This window comes from Loxodonta africana, chromosome 5 (genome assembly GCF_030014295.1).
Source record: "Loxodonta africana isolate mLoxAfr1 chromosome 5, mLoxAfr1.hap2, whole genome shotgun sequence".
Taxonomy (NCBI): domain Eukaryota; kingdom Metazoa; phylum Chordata; class Mammalia; order Proboscidea; family Elephantidae; genus Loxodonta; species Loxodonta africana.
In genome coordinates, this window is record NC_087346.1 from 66,013,051 (window position 1) to 66,037,815 (window position 24,765).

General features: G+C 37.2%; 1 protein-coding gene across 11 annotated transcripts in view; it reads right to left on the reverse strand.

The window, feature by feature from the left end:
- PTPN13 (protein tyrosine phosphatase non-receptor type 13) overlaps positions 1-24,765 on the reverse strand; it is a 278,545-nt gene that overhangs the window by 14,915 nt on the left and 238,865 nt on the right. For all 11 annotated transcript variants that reach the window (XM_064285603.1, XM_064285600.1, XM_064285598.1 and 8 more), the window contains 8 exons: positions 22,336-22,406; positions 18,959-19,020; positions 11,364-11,508; positions 10,373-10,510; positions 9,802-9,890; positions 8,044-8,099; positions 5,994-6,094; positions 4,138-4,286 (listed from right to left, as the gene is read on the reverse strand). In XM_064285603.1, the coding sequence (XP_064141673.1) occupies positions 4,138-4,286; positions 5,994-6,094; positions 8,044-8,099; positions 9,802-9,890; positions 10,373-10,510; positions 11,364-11,508; positions 18,959-19,020; positions 22,336-22,406 (811 nt within the window). The remainder of the gene's footprint in view (positions 1-4,137; positions 4,287-5,993; positions 6,095-8,043; positions 8,100-9,801; positions 9,891-10,372; positions 10,511-11,363; positions 11,509-18,958; positions 19,021-22,335; positions 22,407-24,765) is intronic.

Genomic DNA, 24,765 nt, shown 5'->3' on the forward strand with positions numbered 1-24,765 from the left:
ATATAGATAGTTTTTAATGTAGCAGTGTACTCATGGGTAATATCATGTACCAAATTTATCTCGCTGAACAGGAGATAGTTTCTATTCAAGATTTAAAAAATATCTCAGGGCGATAGTCTTAGACAGTCCGCTAGTCTCAACTGGTCCAGTAAGTCTGGATTTTTTAAGAATTTGAGGTCTGTTTTGTTTTTCTCCTGCTCTATCAGGGACCATCTATTGTGACCCTGATCAGAATGGTTGGTAATGTAGCCGGGAGCTATCGAGTTCTTCTGGTCTCAGGGTAGATGAGGCCGTGGTTCATGTAGGCTATGAGCCCTGTAGGCTAGATCTGAGACTTCTGTTTCTTTCTTTCTCTTTTTCTCCTGATGAATAGAGACCAATAGTTGTATCTTAGATGGCTGCTCATAAGTTTTTAAGACCCCAGACATTACTCACCACATAGGAATGGACAACATATACTTTATGAACTATATTATGCCAGTTGACTGAGTTGTCCCATGAGACTAAGATCTTAAGCATTCAAAGCCAAAAAGCAATCACTTGAGGTGTTTGGTTATGTCTGAGAAGCACCTGTAACTGTGTCCTCTATGAATATGTGTGCACACATATATCTGTACATATATGTACACACAGATCCCTCTATCTGTGCACACATATGTATACACCTGTACCTACTGGTAAGCATATATGCCTATACACATACATATGTGACCATACACTCTTTTTTTTTGGTTGCTGCTGGTGTGGTTGCCAAATTATATGTCATATTCTTTAGCACAAACAGCATTTTCTCTTGTGTGCTTCTTAGTGGCATCATTTACTTTGGTCAAGTTCTGCTCATTACACTCACATTTGATGCTACTTTTACAGATTAATTTTCAATTTCAGTTAAAAAACCTGTAATTGTGTTTTAGAAAAATATAACTTTTGAAAACAACCTCGGCTCAAAGTGATGAACTACAGCAGAACTTCTTGGCAGTTGAAATAAGGTGGGAAAGAGTATTCTGGACAGAGGAACTATGTTAGCAAAGCCATGAAGGCCTGGATCACCCTGGAATATTGAGCGCACCAAATCATTGGAAGTAGGATATAAAATGGTGTCTTGAAAGCTAAGGCTGGAGGGGTAAGCAGGGGTGAGTTTGTAAAGTGACTTATATGCTATGCTAAGGAATTTCGTCTTTTCACATCTCTAGACAGAGGGCTTTCCTGAGAAAGGTAGAAACATTTCTCTGTGAGAGCCAGAATGAAGAGAAGAAAAGCATGTCTTCCAAGACCTGGCATCATTGTGCTGCCAAAATGCATCAGTATGCTTCCTATGCTATTTATAATTCTGGTTATTAAAACGTTTTTTTAATCAAAAACAGCAGAAAACTTTTAGTGGCCAATATATATTACCTTTAGGCTTGGCTGTAGGACGTAGGCAGGGTTGGCTTTATGGGCATTGGACAAGTACAGTTGCACAGGGCTCTGTGCTTAGTTAGAGGAGCCCCTAAATTGGTATAACAATGCTCTGTGGGGTCACAAAATATTTCATGTGGTAGAGTGTTGGGGTCAGACAGTCCTATGTTCTAAAGTCAATGCTTTCTCACTTTTCATTCATTCACTCAGCAAATACATACTGAATGCCTATTATATTCAAGGCACTGCAGTAAGTGCTGGGAATACAGTGGTGGGCAAGAAGTTCGGATCCTGGCTTTCCAGGGACAGAAAGAGGCAATAAAGAAGAAAACAGACAAATACTGTGATCCGTGCCTTGAAGAGATTAGTAAGCTGCTGTGATAGAAAAAAGCAAAGGAGGTCTGCTTTATAAAGGATTGTGATGAAAGGTCTCTGAGGTAGGTAGTGACATTTAAAACGGAGACCTTAAGAAGGAACCATTTCTGCAAAATGGAGAACAGAAAGACAAAGAATGCCTTAACTACTGTGAGTTTTAGTTTCCAAATCTATATAATGGAAATAATATTTTGAGAATTAAATGTAAAGCATTAGCAGTGCCCAGCAGAAGCAGTCAAGAAAAGTTAGCTCCTTTGGAAGTGTTCCTGTTTGTGGTGACGGAAAAATTGGCAAGGAGCATGGGTGACGGTTGCACAGCATGACTACTATAATTAATATCACTAAATCGTACACATCAAAAAAGTTGAATTGGTGAATGTTGTGTTATGTATCTTGTGAGTCAAAGAACTCAGTCTGGTCTTTTGTCTCTGGTATCAGAAAACAATCCTTGGAATTCCTGAGCAACCAAGGTGCTTTTTATCTTTCTGTAACAGCCAGGCAATACTTATACATGTGTAAATGAGTTGGGAGCCCCCAGCTCATCACCTTGGCAACAGGCCTCAGGAACAGAGGTGCCCCCCCACCCTCCGAGGTCTGACGTTTTGTAGCAGGGTTAGATACCCTTCTAGGTTGCTGCCAAGGTATCTGACCCCCTCCTAGCGGTGGTCAGGTGGGACGTCAAGTAGGCTTTGTGATATAAAAATGCTTGGGGGAGGGATTTTGTCCATCCCTTAACTAAGGCACTTGGTGGAGCATGTGTAGCAGAAGTTTTCAGCCCACCTAAGCCTGGAAATCCTGATGGTGTAGTGGTTAAGAGCTACAGCTGCTAACCAAAAGGTTGGCAGTTCAGATCTACCAGGCGCTCCTTGGAAACTCTATGGGGCAGTTCTACTCCGTAGTATAGGGTCACTATGACTTGAAATTGACTCGATGGCAACGGGTTTGGTTTTTTTTTTTTTTTTTTTAACTAAGCCTATCTGGCCGGGGTGGCGGGGGGACGGGGAGGAGGGGCCTGCATAAGGAAGGCCTCTGAGTCCCTCTGAGACACAGCCCCCACAAAACAAAACAAAAAAATTTTTATTTTATTTTTTTTAGTGTTGTATTAAAAACTCTGTTTCCTTTGCTGGGCTTCCTCTCTCCTACCTTCAGCTTTGCATTTGAATCCTGCCTTTATTTGGAGGTTATACGTAAGCCTCATTTCACCTGCTTAGTATGATTAAGAATGTTGCTGACGTAACTTGTATGAACTCCCTACTTGTAAATCCCTTTAACAGTAACTTGCCTGCCCCCCTTTGGTGAGCAGTCTTGGCAGCAGCAGCTCTGACTGACTCCATTTCCTTGTACAAGGAAATAAAGGTGCCTTTCCTGTTCTCCCACCTCAGTCTCTAGTTTATTGGTCGGTACGAGTCATGCTATGCAAGAATCTGGGGTTTCTACCCCATAACATCTCATCTATGGTACAAAGTGGGGTACATGTAGAAAAGCTGTCATTTCCATCTGGACAGCCTTTTAGAGTAGTAGGCGGGACCCACTAACCAGTGGATCCACATTTGCTCTGAGTGCTGTCTGCTTCGTTTTCTAAGTAAAAGAAGCTACTTTCCATGTGCTAATGCTCCAGGAGCATCTAGTATGTTCAGGTTCTGGTCAGAAGGTTCATGGAGGAATCAGTATTAGTGACTGATCCCTGTTTTCTAACGGCCTCCTGGCTATTTAGGAATCTGAGATGACCTGTAAGTGTCTCGCATATGTATTTACAACAAGAAGAACAAGTTAGCTCCTTTCAGTGGCTACAAAAAGCTCAGGAAGTAGCCTAGCAAGCAGATGGTTTGAGGGAGAGGAGCAAGGCAAATCCCCAAACCACAGTGGGGCTGTGTTTCTCTTTTGCCTAGTAGAAAGTATAGATGGCACAAGCAAGACCACAGGAGCGAGAACTCTACACCACTGCTGCTTTGTGTATGTGTTAAGTTAGGAACTACTGTTAATGATGAACCACACCTATAGTGTATTAACTAATGAAGCTTAGTCTGATGGTTGGAATTAATACTTTCTTTTTTAAACTCTTTATCTCTACATATGTGGTAAGGAAAATAAACTTCAGGGAAACTTATCAAGTTCCAGGTGGTTAAAGACATTCCTTTAAATCAATATCATTAGAATCCTAATTAGAAAAATTAATTTACTGCTAGATGGGACAAGATGGTGCTCTTTTATAGTTCGAAATAACTGTAAGTAGAGTTGGAAAGGTAACAGACCATTGTCAAAAATTTCAAAGATTTCTACTAACCTTGGGGCTAGTAGAGATACATTTTCTTTAAAAATAAATGCATAACCTTTGGGAAAGAACCACTGGCATAATCCACTTACCTCCAGCTCCTTAGAAGGAATTCCTTGATCCAGGAAACCCCGCAACATTCGAACGACTGACTTCAACCTGGCTCCAGTGTATTTACCTGAGGGAAGCACTTTGATGATGGGCAGTGCAGCGAGCTCCTCACTTGTCAGAAAGGGATGATCTAGTAAGAAGAAAGCAGTTGTTCTTTTAAAAAGAATTTCCCCCAGAACTGATTTTGCCAGTAAGTGAACTAATTTGAGCCTATTCTCATCTCATCTATTTTTACAAAAGTGGGAGCCTATAAATATGAGAGAATAAGGCAACGGAATCAGTAAGAAGGCAGGTAACTAGAATTAACAAAAGAAAGTCTTTGCTGTAGTAAGGACCTTGCACCTAGCTTTTAAGAAAATACTTCAGGGATTGATCAGAAGTTCCTAAGGATCATTTACTTACTGTTTCTAAAGCAGTTTAAATTGTTTCTTTTTGTATGTCTTGCTGTAAATGGCACTATGTTCATGATAAAAATATATCTAGTCTTGTCACTATGCTGTATTTAAATTAGCTTCTAATTCTAAGTTCATGGGGAAAAGATGAAGAAGATGGTTTAGAAACTCCTTACAACAGGAGATGGCTCTAGGAGCACTGGTCTCTCCCCTCACTACCCACCCTTGGCACCCAGTGCCAGTATTTCTGGCATGGCTGCATGGAGACATAACAATGGAGAATTCCTTTGGGTCCTTTAGGAATTGACTTAAACAAGTGATGACTTTAGTGTCTTAAAAGAGGTATGGATTTAATTCGTACTCCTTATGACAGATGCCTGCTTATTATTCTAGAAAAAAGTAAATGGAGAGACTTTTTGCTATTGTCTGTGCAAGTGTAAAGGAGCCCTGGTGGCACAATGATTAAGCGCTTAGCGGCTAACAGAAAAGTCTGTGGTTAGAACCCCCAGCCACTCCACAGGAGAAAGATGTGGCAGTCTGTTTCCGTAAAGATTAGGGCCTTGGAAACCCTATGGGGCAGTTCTACTCTGTCCTATAGGGTCGCTATGAGTCAGAATTGACTTGGTGGCAATCGGTTTCGTGCATGTCAATCAGCTGATCAAAACATTTTTATGATGTAGTTACCATGTAGGCAACAATGTCCCAGGCATTGCAGGGGATACAAAGCTGTACAAGATACCTCAAGAAGATAACATCTATTTGGGAATACAAAATTCACTCATCTGAAATAACTATTTACAGAATGGAGCATGAGTGTAACAGGAGTTTGAAGGCAGGATAGATGAGCATGGGCTACAGGAGTCAGTAAGAGCATTGCTGAGACACAAAGAAACCAACAGTTTATCTAAATCAAAAAAATGTTACTCAATTTCCTTTAACAACTAAGATTTCAAATGACAAAACTATGTTCTTCCATTGCATTAGTATAAATTTCCTTATATGAAACAAGAAAAATGAAAACACTGGATAGTAACTTAATTTTTCCACTGGCTCAGTTACACAAAGTGAGAGAGGCAGTTAACAGTGAGGATAGACTCGGTTGCTCTTAAAAAATAAGCCTGGGATTCAGGAGTAACAATCCTCTATCTTTGAGCTGTTCTACCTGTCTTACCATAAATAAAATTTGCTCCTTGACTTCTCATTTCACAAAGGTAAAATTGTGACTCTGTGTTTCCATTCAAAGTATTTAAACATTTATTTGCATGTCTTCCTCCAAGCCACTTAGAATTTTAGGCTACAACTGTGCAAATATCTGATTATATAAATAAGCAGTGATGTTTGTTTATGATTTAACTTTACATATAGAACCAAAAAAATACACATATGGTGAACTTATTTTTCCTATCCATTGTTTTGGATCAAAACACTGGTAATAAACTTCTTACCTTTATTGGAATCTTCGTGGTTTGTTGTCTCTATTGGCAGTTCAACACTCCCCCATGTGATTTCATCATCGGTTTTCCTTTCTCGTGACTTCTGAATCGCGCTATGACAAGAAAACACATTTGTAATATTTTCTTCAGTTTTATCACAAAGATAAATTTAAATACTATGGCCCTGATCCATTTATTTTCTCACAATTATTACAGTATTTTAAAAGATTATCTGATGAAAAAAAATAAATCCACAATTCTTAGAATTTATTGGTAGACCTAAATTGAAATGAGGTTCAGAACAGTTTAATATGGTTTTAAATTCATCCCCAAACATAAGTCTCTGAACCTTAGACTGAAGGATTCCTCTTGGGAATGGAAAAGGTGGTGGTTTCGTTTCCACCTCTCAACATGGTGGCTGATTAAAATTGTGTCAGTATATAGCTTGACCTCTTTTGATTCTTTTGAGCAGCTGCCCAGTGTTACGTTGTATGCATGTATCGTAAGGTATTTAAAGAAGTCACTACTGAAGGATGTCAGCCTTTTGCTAAAATCAGGGGCCAGAAGGACACTCCTGTATTTGGGTACCCACTTAAAATAATGAAACTCAGTTCAAGTTTCTATTACTCTAGGGGTGTAGAGCAGAGGTCATCTCTCTGTTAGGGTGAATGGCTAGAAAAGATAAACTAGGTAGGGGAATAGTGCTTAGTGCTAAGGTGTGACGAAGAAGGATTATGTAAAAGTCTGAAATTTTCTGATGTTCAGGGGAAAAAGCAGAGTACATTTGTCTGATAACAGCACACAACAGGAAAGCAGGACGTGCACTAATGTTCCCAAAACATCAATAATAGTGCAGCAATTACTCTCCTTTTATGCTGGATGTTTTCCCCCGTTCCAACTAAGTGTGAGTCACAATTAACATTTAATTTGCAAGCCCTGCATTCATGAAATTGATTTTGTCTCCTAGTAAGTATACTTGTCTACAAAGATATATTTTGGAGATTCTTCCATCAGGCATTCAGTTCTTTCTCATTCTTTTGAACAGCTGTCTAGTATTTCACTGTATGAACACACCCTAATTTATTTTGACTCTATTATGGTCTTTTGCTACTATAAATAACATAGCAAAGAATATTCTAATAGAAATGTCTTTGCACATGTGAGGGTGAGGCAAATTCTTAGATATAAAATTGCTAGTTTGAAGGCTATTTCTTTGAATCTAAGATCCCCATCTTATAAGACAACATTATTGTTTTTATATTAAGAAAGAAAAATATCAACAATAATAAGACTTCTCCTGGTTTCAGAGGTGTTAAGTACGAAAAAAGGCATCCAAAAATTAGTAAAATGAAAAAACATTATCGTTTTCATATTGCCATCTGAAGCGATTACACTAATTCACTCTTCTTCCCTCCTCTCTCCCTAAACAATGTTTAAGAGGCACCTCCTTACTGATACACTCATTTTTGGATATTTGCCGATTTGTTGGGTATAAAACTGTATGCATTTCTACATTAATAAGATGAACCCTCATATCTAAGTTTACTTAATCAAAAACTGTCAATTTGCCTTTCTAGAAAAAGATCAATCACTCAATTTGGTTATTTAGACCTTTCTTCCATGCATTTGGAAACCTTGGTGGCGTAGTGTTTAAGTGCTACAGCTGCGAACCAAAGGGTTGGCAGTTTGAATCCGCCAGGCGCTCCTTGGAAACTCTATGGGGCAGTTCTACTCTGTCCTATAGGGTTTATGAGTCGGAATTGACTCGATGGCACTGGGTTTGGTTTTTTTGGTTTGGTCCATGCATTTTCCCCACGGTGGATAGAATACTGCTTTTGGGGGCAATATTATAACAAACACATTTTTACATGTAGCTAGAACCTTCTTGTAACAAAAAATTTTAAAACATTCTTAATATTCAACCATAGTTCCATAATTTACTAAAAAATTCTTATTTTACTAAAAAAGAACAAATTAATTTTTAAATCAACATCTAAATGGAAACCTTCCAAAGACTTCTAAAAACAAAATGTTATAGACACTTCAAAAATTATTTTCTTACTTTTCACTTATTACTTTTTCTTCACAATATTCTTCACAGCCGTTTATTTTGGTAGACTACAATAAAGAGAAGTCAAAACCGAATTAGCTTATTGTAACAAAAACCAGACAATATCATCATAACGTTCAATTTTTTTTCCTGTGAATTAGTTCCTATATTTACTGTTATTCTTCATCTTCATATCACAAAAACACATATGATATGTACTTAATACATTCCAAACTGAGGCTGAGGAATCTTCAGTGGCCCAAGATTTTCTTTTTTTTTTTTTTACTGGTTCCACTTACCTTCACATTTGTCTTGCTTTTAATTTCTTATAGGAATATTAATGGTAAAAAGGTAAGGAGAAAGCAAAATGAAAATGTTTCTCCTTTTCTATACTTTCCAAATATTTAACTTTCTTCAATAAGAAAATTAAACAAACAAAAAGAGGGCAATAATGAAAACTAAACTTATAACTATGTGGTAAAATTTATATTCACAAAAAATTACATATATATACAAATATATATATTTTCATGCATATAATGAAGAGTATAAACCAAGCTTTTAATAATAGTCACTTTAGGTGAAGATGTAGACTGGGTAGAAAGGGAATTTACATTTAGACATTTCTGTTTGAAACATATTTTTACAACGAAGATGCAATATTTTCAGGCTCAAAATAAAAAAGTTGACAAATAAAATTTTCTGCTATAAACTTTTATATAGCCCAATATAAATGAGAATCTATATTAAGTTTTTTTTAAAGAAAAGTATCTGATATGACATTTTTGAAATGAAAATTAAAGATTTTTTTATTTATTCTCATAGTTAAAAATGACTTCAGAACATACATTTTAAGGGGCATCTTCAGTATTATTTACAAAAACATAATTAAAGCATCATGGCTTAAAATGTTTAGAAAAACTTTTTTGAAGAGCTTATTATTATTATGGAGCCCTGGTGGTGCAGTGGTTTAGAGCTTGGCTGCAACCAAAAGGTATGCAGTTTGAATCCACCAGCTGCTCCTTGGAAGCCCAGGGGGCAGTTCCACTCTGTCCTTTAGGATCGTTATGAATTGGAATTGACTTGATGGTAACAGGTTTGGATTTTTTTTTTAATTACATTGTTATTAATATTGTGACAGTATGTCAAAACATTTTAAGTAATACCACTATAAATGCTACATGTTGAGATATCTAATATTTGTATAGTCATTTTTGTTGATACAATGCATATTTAACAGAAATAAGCTTTCTTTTATATATGTATAAACATATATTTGTAATCTATATATATTTCATATGTACATGTTAATTACTTCTAAATGTTTAATAAACATAATCCTGTGTGTATGGAATTGTGTGTGAGTGCATGCATGCACAGTAATTATTGTTAGAACCCAGACAGTTTAGACAGTTTCTGAAAATGTTCAGTAAGAAGAGTAAGAAGGACAGAGTGGAAGAAATTATCTTAGAATACTGAACAAGATCAGACTGCTGTAAATAGATGCCTCGTTTGAGGAAGCTTATATGTAATTTATCCATGATTCCAAGCTTTTTCTTAGTCAGCTCAATTGAGAAAACTTGAGGAATGATTATTTCACTGGAATAAGATGATTCGTTAATGTAACAAATGAAATTACTTCTGTTTTCCCTTAAATGTAATTTTTCAGTAAAACAAGAATCAGTTTCAAATTATTTCAATTTCTGGATTAAAACATATAATTCGATGATGGATAACATCCTAGACTGTTTCTGAAGGTATTATCTTTACCTCAGAGAAATCTTCAGGTAAAGGTGAACCATCACAGTCTGTATCTTCTGCTCTCTCTTCTGACAACTTCCCACCGGTCTTCAATGTACCTGTGAGAGAAATAACACGCCATGGGCAATTAAAAAAACTATCGAGGCAGTACAAAATTTCCTTCATTTACCTGCAAAAGAAGGCAGTAAATGGACAAATATTCACAAACAGTTTCGATGTTCTAAATAAAAGAGTTAGCAACAAATGGCATGAGCATCAAATTTCTATCTGAGCTTATCTACTAAAATTGGAATGCCTCAAGAATAGCTTACTGTCAACTGGGGGAAAAGGTTTTGGCAAAGATTTCTAAAAGTAACAGCCATGATATTCATGATACATTTTGAGATTTCACTAATAAAGTAACCCACCCACACATATTTTGTGGAAAATAAAAAATAGAAGATAACAAATTCTTTATTTTATTACCCACTGATAAGAAATAAGGGAAACCACTAATATATTTTATATTTACTCCAAAATGCTCCCTAGTGATGCTCTGGTACTACTAAATGCACCAACTTAGTTGTTCCGGCCCATCTACCTGGAACCCGGGCATCTCCTGCTGCACTCCTTCGGTTCAGAAGATTCTGGGCCTCCTCATCCACAACATCCAACAGAGACTGGATAACTTCAGCTTCTTGCGGATCATCATAAATGTCATCTTCTTGTACATCAGATTCTTGAAAAACAGTAATTTACATGGGTTTTACGTTCAAAACATTGATATGTAAAACAGGCAAGGCATCAAATGGGTTCTTTCAAAGTTTAAGCATCTACTTTGAAAAGGAAGGAGCACTAGTGGTGCAGTGGTTGAGCACTCAGCGGTGAACCAAAAGGGGTGGTTCAAACCCACCATCCACTCGGCGGGAGAAAGATGTGGTAGTCTGTTTCTGTAAAGATTACAGCCTAGGATGCTCACTGGGAAGTTCTGCAGGGTCGCTAGGGGTAGGAATGAACTTGACAGCAACGGGGTACAGGTATACTTTGAAAAGCAGCCATGACTGGAAAACTAGTTTGCGTTAGTAAGTCCCTGTCTTGTTTATAGTAGTAGCTCTATTACTACTCTGGCTGCTCTGACAAAGACCACACAATCTAACTGCAACTTGCAAAGAATAAATCAAAATCAAGCTGGTGAAATACCTTTTCATGGGGCATTAATAATTCAATGTTTATTTTCCTAATCTTAAATAATTCATGAAAGAAACACACAGATGGAAGTTATGTTACAGAGTTTAATGACATAATAGGTCAGCCCAAATATCCCTAAGAGAAATTTTCTAAACTGTTAGGTAGCCAATGAATTGCTGCTTCCCAGAGTACAAGATAAGCTATCAAAAAAACAGACAGATTTCCAACCATTTGAGAAGAGTTTTAGTCTCAGAGATAAGGATGGATGTTGGACATTTGTATAGTAATGCAATTAACAATATTAGTTTTTATATTGTTCTTTTATTTCTTTTAACAACAATATTTTTAAAGCTACAGTAACATGCAAGGCAAATAAGAGAGGACAGCTGATATTTCTTTCTTACCTGAATTACTAGCACATTTAGAGTAACTGGCTGACTGATTTGAAAAATTAACTTTGGACAGAGTCAAGTTTGTTAATCCTTTCATCTGGTAAGTACAGCGTTTTCCTTCAGGGTACGAAACTTCAATTACCCCTTCCCCATTAACCTAAAGAATAAAACCAAAGCAAATAATTAGTTTACTATTATACTGGCTTCTAGGATTAGGCAGGGATAGCACATTGCTCCTCCCTCTTGTTCTTCTCTTCTTCCTTAGTACAAAGACCCTGAATTTTTAGTTGCTCAGAATACAGGGAACATTTCTCAAAACTCCTTTGCAGCTAGATGTGGCCCCTTAACTAAATTCTGGTCAACGAGATGTAAGTAGAAATGTGTGAATTTCTGAGGAGTATTACTAAAAGGAGGTGGCATGTCATTATTCACCCCTTCCTGTTCTCTGCTTCTTCCAATGTAGAAGTGATGGCTAGAGGCCTAGCAACCATCTTGGACAAAGAAGATGATGATGGGACCTGTTATGGATTGAATTGTATCCCCCTCAAAATGTGTGTTAATTTGGCTAGGTCATGATTCTCAATATTGTGATTGTCCATTTTGTCATCTGATGTGAGTTTGCTATGTGTTATAAATCCTACCTCTATAATGTTAATGGAGCAGGATTAGAGGCAGTTATGTTAATGAGGCAGGACTCAATCTACGAGATTAGGTTGCATATTGAGTCAATCTCTTTTGAGATATAAAAGATGGAAGTGACCAGAAAGACAGAAAGACTAGGGGATCTCATATCACCAAGAAAGCAGCACTTTCCGAGAAGACGGTGTGTTTTTTAGACCCAGGGTTCCTATGCTGAGACACTCCCTGACCAGGGGAAGACTGATGATGAGGACCTTCCCCCAGAACCAACAAAGACAGAAAGCTTTCCCCTTGAGCTGGTACCCTGAATTTGGACTCTAGCCTCCCAAACAGTGAGAGAATAAATTTCTCTTTGTCAAAGCCATCCATTTGTGTAGCAGCACTAGATAACTAAGACAGCACCCAAGGGATGATATAGTGATGTGTTGGAAGGAACTTGGGACCCTGAGGACTAAGAAGCTACCAAATCAACCCTGCCTCCTTTTTATTTATAAAAAAACATGAGAGAGAAGTAGTTCTTTAAAATTTTTACCTTTACTTGCAGTCAAACACTAATACACAGAGAATATGATTGTTATGTTGTTAGTTGCTATCCAGTAGATTCCGACTCATAGCAACCCTATGTACAATGGAACAAAACTGCCCGGTCCTGTGTCATTCTCACAACCGTTATTATGCTTGAGCCCATTGTTGCAGCCACTGTGTCAATCCACTTCATTGACAGTCCTCCTCTTTTTCGCTGACTCTCTGCTTTACCAAACATCATGTCCTTCACCAGGGACCAATCCTGCCTGATAAGGTGTCCAAAGTACATGAGATGAAGTCTTGACATCCTTGCTTTCAAGGAGCATTCCAGTTGTACTTCTCCCAAGTCAGATTTGTTCCTTCTTTTGGCAGGCCACAGTATATTCAATATTCTTCACCAACGCCATAATTCAAAGGCATCAATTCTTCTTCGGTCTTCCTTATTCATTGCCCAACTTTCACATGCATATGAGGCCATTGAACATACCATGGCTTAAGTCAGGCACACCTTAGTCCTCAAAGTGACATCTTTGCTTTTTAACACTTTAAAGAGATCTTTTGCAGTAGATTTGCCCAATGCAATGCATTGTTTGATTTCTTGACTGCTGCTTCCACTGGAGTTGACTATGGATCCAAGCAAAATGAAATCCTTGACAACTTCAATTTTTTCTCTGCTTATCAGGATGTTGCTTATTGGTCTAGTTTTGATGATTTTTGTTTTCTTTATGTTGAGATGTAATTCATAAGGAAGGCTGTAGCCTTGATTTGCATCACTAAGTGCTTCAAGTCCTCTTCAACTTCAGCAAGCAAGGATGTGTTATTTGCACACTGCAGGTTGTTTATGAGTCTTCCTCCAATCCTGATGCCTTGCTCTTCTTCACAAAGTCCAGCTTCTCAGATTATCTGCTCAGCATAGAGGTTGAATAAGTAGTACAGTGAAAGGATACAATCCCAGCATACACCTTTCCTGCTTTTAAGCCATGTGGTATCCCCTTGTTCTGTTTGAATGACTGCCTCTTGGTCTATGTACAGGCCCCACATGAGCACAATTAAGTATTCTGGAAATTCCCATTCTTTGCAATGTTATCCATAATTTGTTATGATCCATAGAGTCCAATGCCTTTGCATAGTTAATAAAACACAGGTAAACATCTTTCTGGTATTCTCTGCTTTCAGTCAAGATCCATCTGACATCAGCAATGATATTCCTCGTTCCATGTTCTCTTCTGAATCTGGCTTGAATTTCTGAGAGTTCTCTGTCAATGTGCTGCTGCAATCAGTTTTGAATGATTTTCAGCATAATTTTACTTGGGTGTGATACTAATGATACTGCTTGCTAATTTCCACATTCTGTTGGGTCACCTTTCTTTGGAGTGGGCAGTTGGCCAGGCAGCTCTCCTCCAAATTTCTTGATGTTTATGAGTGAGCACTTATAGCACTGCATCCCTTTGTTGAAACATCTCAATTGCTATTCTGTCAATTCCTGAAGCTTTGTTTTTCACCAGTGCCTCCAGTGTAGCTTGGACTTCTTCCTTCAGTACTATCGGATCTTGGTCATATGCTACACCTCCTGATGGCTGAATGCCAACCAATTCTTTTTGGTACAGTGACTCTGTATACTCTTTCCATTTTCTTTTGATACTTCCTGCTTCATTTAATATTTTCCTAGGACCTTCAATATTGTGGCTTGAGGCTTGAATTTTTCTCTTTAGTTAACTCAGCTTAAGAAATGCTGAGTGTGCGCCTCCCTTTGGTTTTCGAATTCCAGGTCTTTGCACACGTCATTATAATACTTTCCTGTGTCTTCTGGAGCCTCCCTTTGAAATCTTCGGTTCAGCTTTTACTTCATCATTTCTTTAGTTTGCTTTAGTTACTGACGTTCAAGAGCAAGTTTCAGAGGCTCTTCTGATATCCATTTCGGTCTTCTCTTTCATTCCTGTCTTTTTAATGACCTCTTGCTTTCTTCATGTATGATTTCCTCAATGTGTTTCCACAATTCATCTGTTCTTTGGTCATTCGCGTCCAGTGAGTCAAATCTATTCCTGAGATGGTCTCTCAATTCAGGTGGGATACACTCAAGGCTGTATTTTTGCTCCCATGGACTTGATCTAATTTTCTTCAGCTTCAACTTGAACTCACATATGAGCAATTGATGGCCTCCTCTGCAGTCTGCCCCTGGCCCTGTTCTGACTAATGACATTGAGCTTTTCCATTGTCTCTCTCCACAGATGTAGTCGATTTGATTCCTGTGTTTTACATCTGGTGAGGTCCAGGTGTGCAGTCACCATCTACATTGTTGAAAAAGGGTATTTGCAATGAATACATCATTGGTCTTGCAAAATTCTATCATGCAATTTCCAGCGTCGTTTCTATCACCAAAGCCATATTCTCCAACTATCAGTCCTTCTTGTTTCCGACTTTTGTATTCCAATCATCAGTAATTATTGATGCATCCTGATTGCATGTTTGATTAATTTCATACTGCAAAAGTTGGTAAAAATCTTCAATTCCTTCATCTTTGGCCTCAGTGGTAGGTGCGTAAATTTGAATAATAATTTGTCTTTCTTATAGACATATGGATATTATCCTATTATTGACAGTGTTGTACTTCAGGATGGATCTTGAAATGTTCTTTTTGATAATGAATGCAATGTCATTCCTCTTCATGTTGTCATTCCCAGCATAGTAGACCATGTGATTGTCCGATTCAAAATAGCCAGTGAGAGTCCTTTTCTGCTCAGTAATGCCTAGGATACTGATGTTTATACATTTCATTTCATTTTAATGGCTTCCAATTTTCCTAGATTCATCCGATTATTCATGGATGTTTGCAGCTGTTTCTTCTCATTTTGTATCTTGTCACATCAGCAAATGAAGGTCCCGAAAGCTTGACTTTATCCATGTCATTAAGGTCAACTCTACTTTGAGGAGGCAGCTCTTCCCCAGTCGTCTTTTGAGTGCCTTCCAACCTGGGGGGCTCAACTTCCAGCACTATGTTAGACAATGTTCCACTGCTATTCATAAGGTTTTCACTGGCCAATTTTTCAGAAATAGACCACCAGGTCCTTCTTCCTAGTCTGTCTTAGCCTAGAAGCTCTGCTGAAGCCTATCCTACAAGGGTGATCCTGCTGGTAAATACCAGTGGCAAAGCTTTCAGTATCACAGCAACACGCAGCTACCACAGTATGACAAACTGACAGATGTGTGGTGGAGAGTACGTGATGATGCCTCTAAGTGAACTAATTTTAGTGATTTTTTAGGGAAAATAATATTGGTTACTCAGTGTAGCTACTTTAGTTCAGGAATAATAATTTCCCTCAACAATTCTGACATAGTTTTTTAATTCACTGATAGTACTTAACATTAAATCATTTCCATCTGGACCCTCTATCGCATGAAATACAATGATAAAATCTCAAGTAAGAGAAAACCTCCTCAGGAGATACTTTAAATGTAGAACATTAGGGTCACTCTAAGGAAGACCAGAGGTTTAGAAAGAAAGTCCACTTTAAGGTGCATGTCTGATAAAGAACCAAGCAATTTAATAAATTAAGTAGAAAAATAGACATTTCACTAAACTAGTTGGTATCTGAGAAGATAACAGCCTTCCATATTAACATCAACTTTTATATTATAAAGATTAACCCTAGAATGAGTTTCTTATTATTTAATATTTTTGTCTTATATGAGCATAGCTACTTGGTGAAAGAAGCAAATAACTATGGAAAGAAACAATACCCCTACCCCTTATATTTTAATGTGCCTTCAATAATTATAACCCTTTTAATAAAAAAATTTACAGTGTATAGCTGATTATATGTTTTTTTTTATTATAATTGATGGCATCAAAGAAACGAGAAAATTCAGTAATACCTTATTTATAGGTAGCATACAGATTTCAAAATGCCTTCACTCATGTTGTTGTTGTTGATAGGTATCGTTGAGTTGATATTTGACTCACAGTGATCCATGTGACAGAGCAGAACTGCCCCATAGTGTTTTCTGGGCTGTAATCTTTATGGGAGCAGATTGCCAGGTCTTTCTCCAGCAGAGCCGCTGGGTGGGTTCAAACCGCCAAGCTTTTGGTTATGAGTGCTTAACTGTTGCATTACCAGGGTTCCTTGCTTTCACTTATAGTTCTAATTTAATTTTCACAAAAGCTCTGTGAGGTAGGCAGAGCATATATTGTTACCTCAATTTTATAGATAAGGAATATGAAAGATCAACGAAGTGACTTGCTCATGTGACTCACACAGCTACTGTCTAATGATGAGTGATCATGGGGGAAAGTCTATATAATCTAGAGTAACAAATGATGACCCATTTTCTATCTCCCACCTTAGAGTAGTGTTTCTAGAAAATATCAGTGCAATGAGACGTGCAAAGAAAAGAGGATGAGGGTTTTCAATGGTCAAATAGGTCTGGAAACACTAGGTTAAACAATAGGTCAGTATTTTTATTCTAAGAATTCTAACCTTCATTAATATAATTTTGAATAGGGAAAAGAGAAATCTATTGTGTAGCATTTCCTAAATTTATTTGACGGCAGAAACCTCTTTTTCTGAGGAAGCATTTATGAGACTTGCCCTCCACAGAACATTTTTAAAAAGTTTAATAGGGCTACTAAAGTTCATAAGTAGAGCGGAAGTGAAACAAAGAAGGAAAAACAAAAACATCTTTTAGTATTTACAAAGCTGTTACATGGTCACAGACTCCAATTCAAGGGCCTGATTTTCTATTAGTTATAAAGATTTTCAAATCTAGTCTAAATTTCATCTGAACTAGTCTGAATCTTATCTGTTAAGAAAAATAACAGTGGATATTTAACCATAAAATCATTATTGAATAGACTCTTAACTTTCTAATTCAATGGTAAATTGTGAAGTATTTCATGGAGCATAGCCTACAGGCAAAGGCTATGGGAAAAAAGGGAAAAACGAAATGATTAGAAAAAATTAAATTTTACACAAAGAGATGGTTGTGGTTTACTCTGAAGCTCTTACTCTTTTAATTAAAACAAAAAATTACACATGGTAGATGGAATGCAATTATTTATGCACAAATAGCGGTTATATAATGATGTCAAAGTTTTCCTTGATTGTGAAACTCCATTCTGCATGAGAAATTCATAGTAGAGACATTCACGGTCAAGGGCAGAATATCATCTGGGGGACTTCCTGAAAGATTTTAACTCCAGCAACAAAATGTTGGCAGCCATGAGCTTTTAGCAAAAGTCCTGGCTTCCAGAGTTTTAAGTTAATTTAACAGAAACTCTAGCCTTCTCTCTTCCAACAGCATGCTGATATTTAAAAAGAAAATAAGCTCTATATAGCTTGAATAATACTAGAAAGACATGAAAATTCAGTTGCTTCAGCTATGTGAAATTGAAGACCTTCTGAATAAACAGAGAAGGGAGTACTGCTGTATTTTAATTCACGTACTACAAACACCAAGGCATTTTTATTTGTGCTCTCATCACTTCTGCCTTATAATTCTTCAGCTGCAGTATCTTTTCAGGACTTGCTAAACCAAGTCACAAGTGTGAGATAACCCAGTGAGATGAAAGGTATAGAACTTTGGGCTTTTGGTCACTAAATTAAATTTTCCCCCCACAGTGAATTTCAACTCATGTCCAGAACCTGGTTGAGATTATAGCATTTACTAGGAGAGAAACGCCTCAGCGCTTCAGTTTACATGGGAAGAAATTCAAACAGTGGGCTTCAGAAGATTGTATGGAATACATGTGGGATAAAACAATTCCACAAAAAGAAGAGCCAGCTGTGATCATTTTAGAGATGAACATTACAGGCCAGAAAGAAAATCATAAAAAGAAATGTTGGCCAAACAAGGGGGCACACATACAGCCTTAAAAAGAGCGTAAGAAGCGGAATTTAGTTATGCATTAAAAGTTTTTGTTATATCACTGCCAAATTCTCTATCATAACCTTAAATAATTTAAGTTCTCTCCTTTTATTATGTAGTAAAACGTTCCCTAAGCCTTTAGAAATCAAGTCAGCCCACTTCTTTTGCCATCACTATTTTTTTTTTTTTAGTAGCCGAGGTTTGACATTTGAAGCTCACTTCTGGCCAATTGATTAAGCCAAAGGAGCAATTCTTTGCTTAATTACCTTCCTATTCTCTTCCCTTGGTTAGGAGATAATCAAAAGAAAGACTGCACATTAAAAAAAAAATCCTGGCAATAAAACAATCCATTTAAATAGTCAGCTTTACCTAAGGACTGAGAGTGTGTGACCTACTGTTTGTGGGTTACACGTGTGGGGCTTTACACTGCGTGTCTTCACTTACCAAAGCCTATTCGTTCACTAAAACATTTCCTTACTGACCAGTACATGTGTCTAAAGAAGACAAACATTTAAATATGAAATGAAACAAATTATCTAGATAAATTAGCATGACATGAAAGAAGAGAAACTTTTATTTACCTTGGAGAAAGAACTATTAGGAGTTAGAGTGGGTTTGCTGCAGTGCTCCACACTGTGATGACCTGAGAGGAATAACAAAATAAGTAAGGGGATGAGTTAGTTAAAAGCAAAATAGAGACATCAAAACGATAAAAGAAAAAGCCACATTTCTGTGGATGTTATTTTGATTAGTACACTAAAAGTTGTATCACAAAGTAATTTAAAACCAAGGAAACTGAATCAAATACTAGAGAAAGGTTTATCCTGAGAAAAAGAAAATATTTCACATAAAAGTGTGGTTTGGGTTTAAGTGTGAGATATTGAAAATAAATTATTCCAACCTAATGGGAAGAGACATTACAGGTGCTGAGCTGTACTCACTTTACTATTTATGGGAAGATAGTCTTTTACCTCATTTCATAAAGGCTATCAGTTTAACAAAGGTAAGTAAGTTACAACCAAAAGGGACTTTTAATATATTTCTAAACAAAAAGGTAATTTTAACTCTTAGGCATTAGTATAAAAATTCAATACATATATTAAAAATGAGTAATTATACTTCTCTTATAGTCAAAAAGTCACATATTTAAAAATATTTTGATTCATTATATTTTCCAGAGACTTAGGAAGATATGACAGTTTAAAAATGTTAAAAAAAAAAAAGAAAAAAGGAAGATTGTAACACAGGTGTATTCAAGGACTTCTACCTTTTATGTAAGAAAACCCTAAATATAATTACTCCTCTAAATATAATTAGGTTGAAATGGCAGTTTTAGGGATAAACCTTTATAATTTTGTGGCTGATGTTACAAAGAGCCCAAAAATGTCTGTGAGCATCATTTTTCAGAGAGAGAATGCATTTATTAAACTTCATCTAGGAGACATAATGAGAAACTATACCAATTATAAACCACTGGGTAAAAAAATTGTACCAGAGTAACATAAAACGTAATAACTTATTTTTTGTAATCCCTCCCTCCTCTCCTCCTAACCATCCCCTCCCCTCCCACTGTCTCCAGGCAACCACTTCTCTGTTTTTTGTCACTACAGATTAATTTGCAATTTCTACCATTTTTGTATAAAGGGACTCATACATTATGAATTTTTTTTTTTTTTTGGTTTGGCTACTTTCACTCAGTAAAATTATTTTGAGGTTATTTTAACTATGTTGTTGCCTGTGTCAACAGTTCATTTCTTTTTATTGCTGAGTAGTATTCCATTGTATGGATATACTATAACTGGTTTATCCATGCTCCTGTTTTTGGACATTTGAGTTGTTTCCAGTTTTTGGCTATTACAAGGAAAGCTACTAGGAATATTTTTATATAAGTCTTTGTATCCTTTCTTTTTTCCTGAGTAAATAAATATCTAGGAGTAGAATGCCTAGATTATATGGTAGGTTTTTGTTCAAAATTTTTAGGAAATTGTCAAACTATTTTCCAAAGTGGCTGTACCATTTTATATTCACACCACTGTATGAGAGTTCCTATTGTTGATACTATATGATTTTCAGAGCTCAGAAAGAGATTAGTTCTATGGCAATAAAGTCAGAGAACCATATAGACAGATCACTAGGCAATTTCCACAAGGGCAGCAGGGGACAGCCACTCTCTTCAGTCTTGAAAATTACAAAGAGGAGTCGTCCCAGGGGCCACTAGAAAAAATGCTTACTCGAGTGTTCTGAGACAGTCTGACTCTAAGAAGGGCCCCTAAGATATTCAAGATAACAACAGAGGAGAGTAATAGGTAAGCTAAGCTTTAGTTTTTAGAACATAAACAACTGCAATAGTAAGGTTTTTTTTTTTTTTTTTAAAGCTACTGTTGATATTTAGATACTCCTAAAAACCAAGCCCACTGCTGTCAAGTCAATTCCAACTTACAACCACCCTATAGGGTTTCCAAGGCTGTAAAGCAGGCTTCCACAGCTTTCTCCCAAGGAGCCACTGGTGGTTTTGAATCACCGACCTTTCAGTTAGCAGTCAAGCACTTTACCCACTATACCACCAGGGCTCCTATTTAGATACTAATGCCTGATAAACCATAAATTTAGTTTTGTAGGGAATATTGAATTTATATTTCAAGAGCACTAAGTACCACCACATTTCCCTGTGCCCAACCTTCTCATGGAGTCCTTGGGTGGTGCAAATGGTTAAAGCAGTCGGGTGCTAACTAAAAGGTTGGAGGTTCCAGTCCACCCACAGGTACCTCAGAAGAAAGGCCTGGAGATCTACTTTTGAAAAATCAGCCACTGAAAACCCTGTGGAGCACAGTTCTACTCTGACACACATGCTGACTCGACAGCAACTGATAACATTCTTTATTATATTAATACTAGCAATATAAACTATATTTATTGACCTTGATTATGCAAATGAAGCATGAAAGCAGACTTCCTAGGCTTAAATTCTGGCTCTACTGTTTATTAACTCTTCTCTTCTTCGTGCCTCAGCTTCCCTTTCTATAAAATCAGGATAATAGTAATAGTATCTCACAGGATTGTTGTCAGGAGTAAAACATTTAGAAGAGTGCTTGGTCCAGAATAAGCATTAAATTAATGTTTGCTGCTACTGCTGTAACTACAAAAATGACTATTTCTATTATTATGCTAGAATATAAGGCAGGCAGGTACTTTCTTTTGCTCACTGGTATATCCCCAACAGTTCCTGGCACAGAGCAGAAATTCAATAAATGTCTGATTAAATTATTATGCAATAAGCACTATAATGAGTGTTCCACATGTATTATTCTATTTATACCTAACTACAGCTGCTAACCAACAGGTCAGCAGTTCAGATCCACCAGGCGCTCCTTGGAAACTCTATGGGGCAGTTCTGCTCTGACTTATAGGGTCTCTATGAGCTGGAATTGACTTGATGGCAATGGGTTAGGTCTGGTTTTTGGACAATGTTACATGGAGCCCTGGTGGTGCAGATGTTAAGAGTTTGGCTACCAACCAAAAGGTCGGCAGTTCGAATCTACCAGCTGCTCCTTGGAAACCCTATGGGGCAGGTCTACTCTGTCCTATAGAGCTGTTATGAGTCAGAATAGACTTGTTGGCAACAGGCTTGTTTGGTTTATAATGTTACAAGGTAGATACTATTATATCATTATTATTTTTAATATCCTTATTTTACTGATAAGGAATAGGGACTTACATATGGATCAAATCGCTTTCTAAGGTCACATAGGACTTATAAACTCAGGTTTATCTGGTGCTAAATTCCATGCTCAACTATTTTAAAGATTTTATTTAAATATGATTTTTTTTTCACTTAGATCCTGTAAAAAATTCTGGAAAGACAATAAAAACCTTTTAGAGACAGTATCCAAGCTTGATGTTGGAAAAAAAATAGTCACATCTGCATAACTCCTTGTGTCTTAAGTGAGCACATCCTTACCACTGGCCTTGTTTGGCTTTGGACTTGAACTGGCAGCCCTCTTTGTGGTGGGGACTACTGGATGTCCACCTCTGTGTTGTAAAAAGAGAAAAGGTAATTGCAAATTTTTAAATATATTTGTAGTAAATATTCTTTGAACCTATTGTTAACTATTTAGCCTCAGGAGTTTTATTCTGGACGGGCCTCAGGGGGTTCAAACACCTGCTTGAAACTGTACACAATACTTTGAAGAGCAGTCATCTGTGTATTTTCTAGGGGGAGATATTCTTAACACTTATTAACATAATCTTTCTTTAAGTTTCAGTTCAATACATCACCACATTTCCCCCTCCCATTTAAAACACTGCTATTATTCATAAACTAATTACAATTCAATACAAAGGTAACTTAGAAGTAATTTATATACTTAAAGTACTCAATACTGGCTTTTCTTTTAAATTATTTAAAATAAAAATCTAGTCTAAATATTTATATTCAAAGAACTATACAAATAGTAACAACCAAACTGAAAAACAGCCAAAAAAAGGAATATGCCCCAAGCGTATGTCAAATTTTTTCCCTCACGTTGCTATAAAAAATTAGCATAGAACCCTTACACAAAAATACCTCTGAGGGGAGGGTGTGGTTCACAAACAAACAGAGAAGGCTCGGCCTTGTCCTTATGGAAACTGAGAAGTAGTATGCAATCTCACTGTTACTGGAGCCCTGGTAGCAGAGTGGTTAAAGAGTTCAGCTGCTAACCAAAAGGCTGGCAGTTCAAATCCACCAGCTGCTCCTTGGAAGCCCTGTGGGGCAGTTCTACTCTGTCCTATGGGGTTGCTACAAGTTGGAATCAGATCAGTGGCAATGGGTTTTGTTTTGGATTCTCACTGTTACTGATGCTTGGAAAAGGGAGGTTGCCTAAGGTGTAGTGTTGGGAGAGGCAATTTGCCAAGAGCTCTGTATGTTCTTGCTAGGTAGGCCGAGAAGGCTAGGCCATCTTTTCAAGGTTGTGTTCCTGCAGCCTTGAGGGATGAAGTAACCTACCCCCATTGAAAATGCAGGCTTTCTTACAGGTTGCTATCCAGTGACAGTTTCCTCAGGCTCAGTGTTCCTCTCCTGCAATGTAACCCATCATGTACATGCATCCACTAGGCCTGTATGCATCATCTCTATGGGACTTAGGGGACATGAGGAGCAGCTATAAACATCCTGCTCATTCTGCTTGCTGTGCCATTAGAAATAAAGTCCTTTCTCCAGTGTCAGTCAATTGAGGAAATGATAGTCTTTTTAACAAATGGTGCTGGCATAACTGGATATCCATTTGCAAAGGAATGAAACAGGACCCATACCTCACACCATGCACAAAAACTAACTCCAAGTGGATCAAAGACCTAAACATAAAGACTAAAACGATAAAGATCATGGAAGAAAAAATAGGGACAACCCTAGGAGCCCTAATACAGGGCATGAACAGAATACAAAACATTACCAAAAATGATGAAGAGAAACCAGATAACTGGGAGCTCCTAAAAATCAAACACCTATGCTCATCTAAAGACTTCACCAAAAGAGTAAAAAGACCACCTACAGACTGGGAAAGAATATTCAGCTATGACATCTCAGACCAGTGCCTGATCTCTAAAATCTACATGATTCTGTCAAAACTCAACCACAAAAAGACAAGCAACCCAATCAAGAAGTGGGCAAAGGATATGAACACACATTTCACTAAAGAAGATATTCAGGCAGCTAACAGATACATGAGAAAATGCTCTCGATCATTAGCCATTAGAGAAATGCAAATTAAAACTACGATGAGATTCCATCTCACACCAACTAGACTGGCATTAATCCAAAAAACACAAAATAATAAATGTTGGAGAGGCTGCGGAGAGATTGGAACTCTCAAACACTACTGGTGGGTTTGTAAAATGGTACAACCACTTTGGAAATCCATCCGGCGTTATCTTAAACAGTTAGAAATAGAACTACCATACAACCCAGAAATCCTACTCCTCGGAATATACCCTAGAGAAATAAGAGCCTTCACACAAACAGATATATGCACACCCATGTTTACTGCAGCTCTGTTTACAATAGCAAAAAGCTGGAAGCAACCAAGGTGTCCATCAACGGATGAATGGGTAAATAAATTGTGGTATATTCACACAATGGAATACTACGCATCGATAAAGAACAGTGACGAATCTCTGAAACATTTCATAACATGGAGGAATCTGGAAGACATTATGCTGAGCGAAATTAGTCAGAGGCAAAAGGACAAATATTGTATAAGACCACTATTATAAGATCTTGAGAAACAGAAAAAACGGAGAAGAACACATACTTTTGTGGTTACAAAGGGGGGAGGGAGGGAGGGAGAGGGTTTTTTATTGATCAATCAGTAGATAAGAACTGCTTTGGGTGAAGGGAAAGACAACACACAAT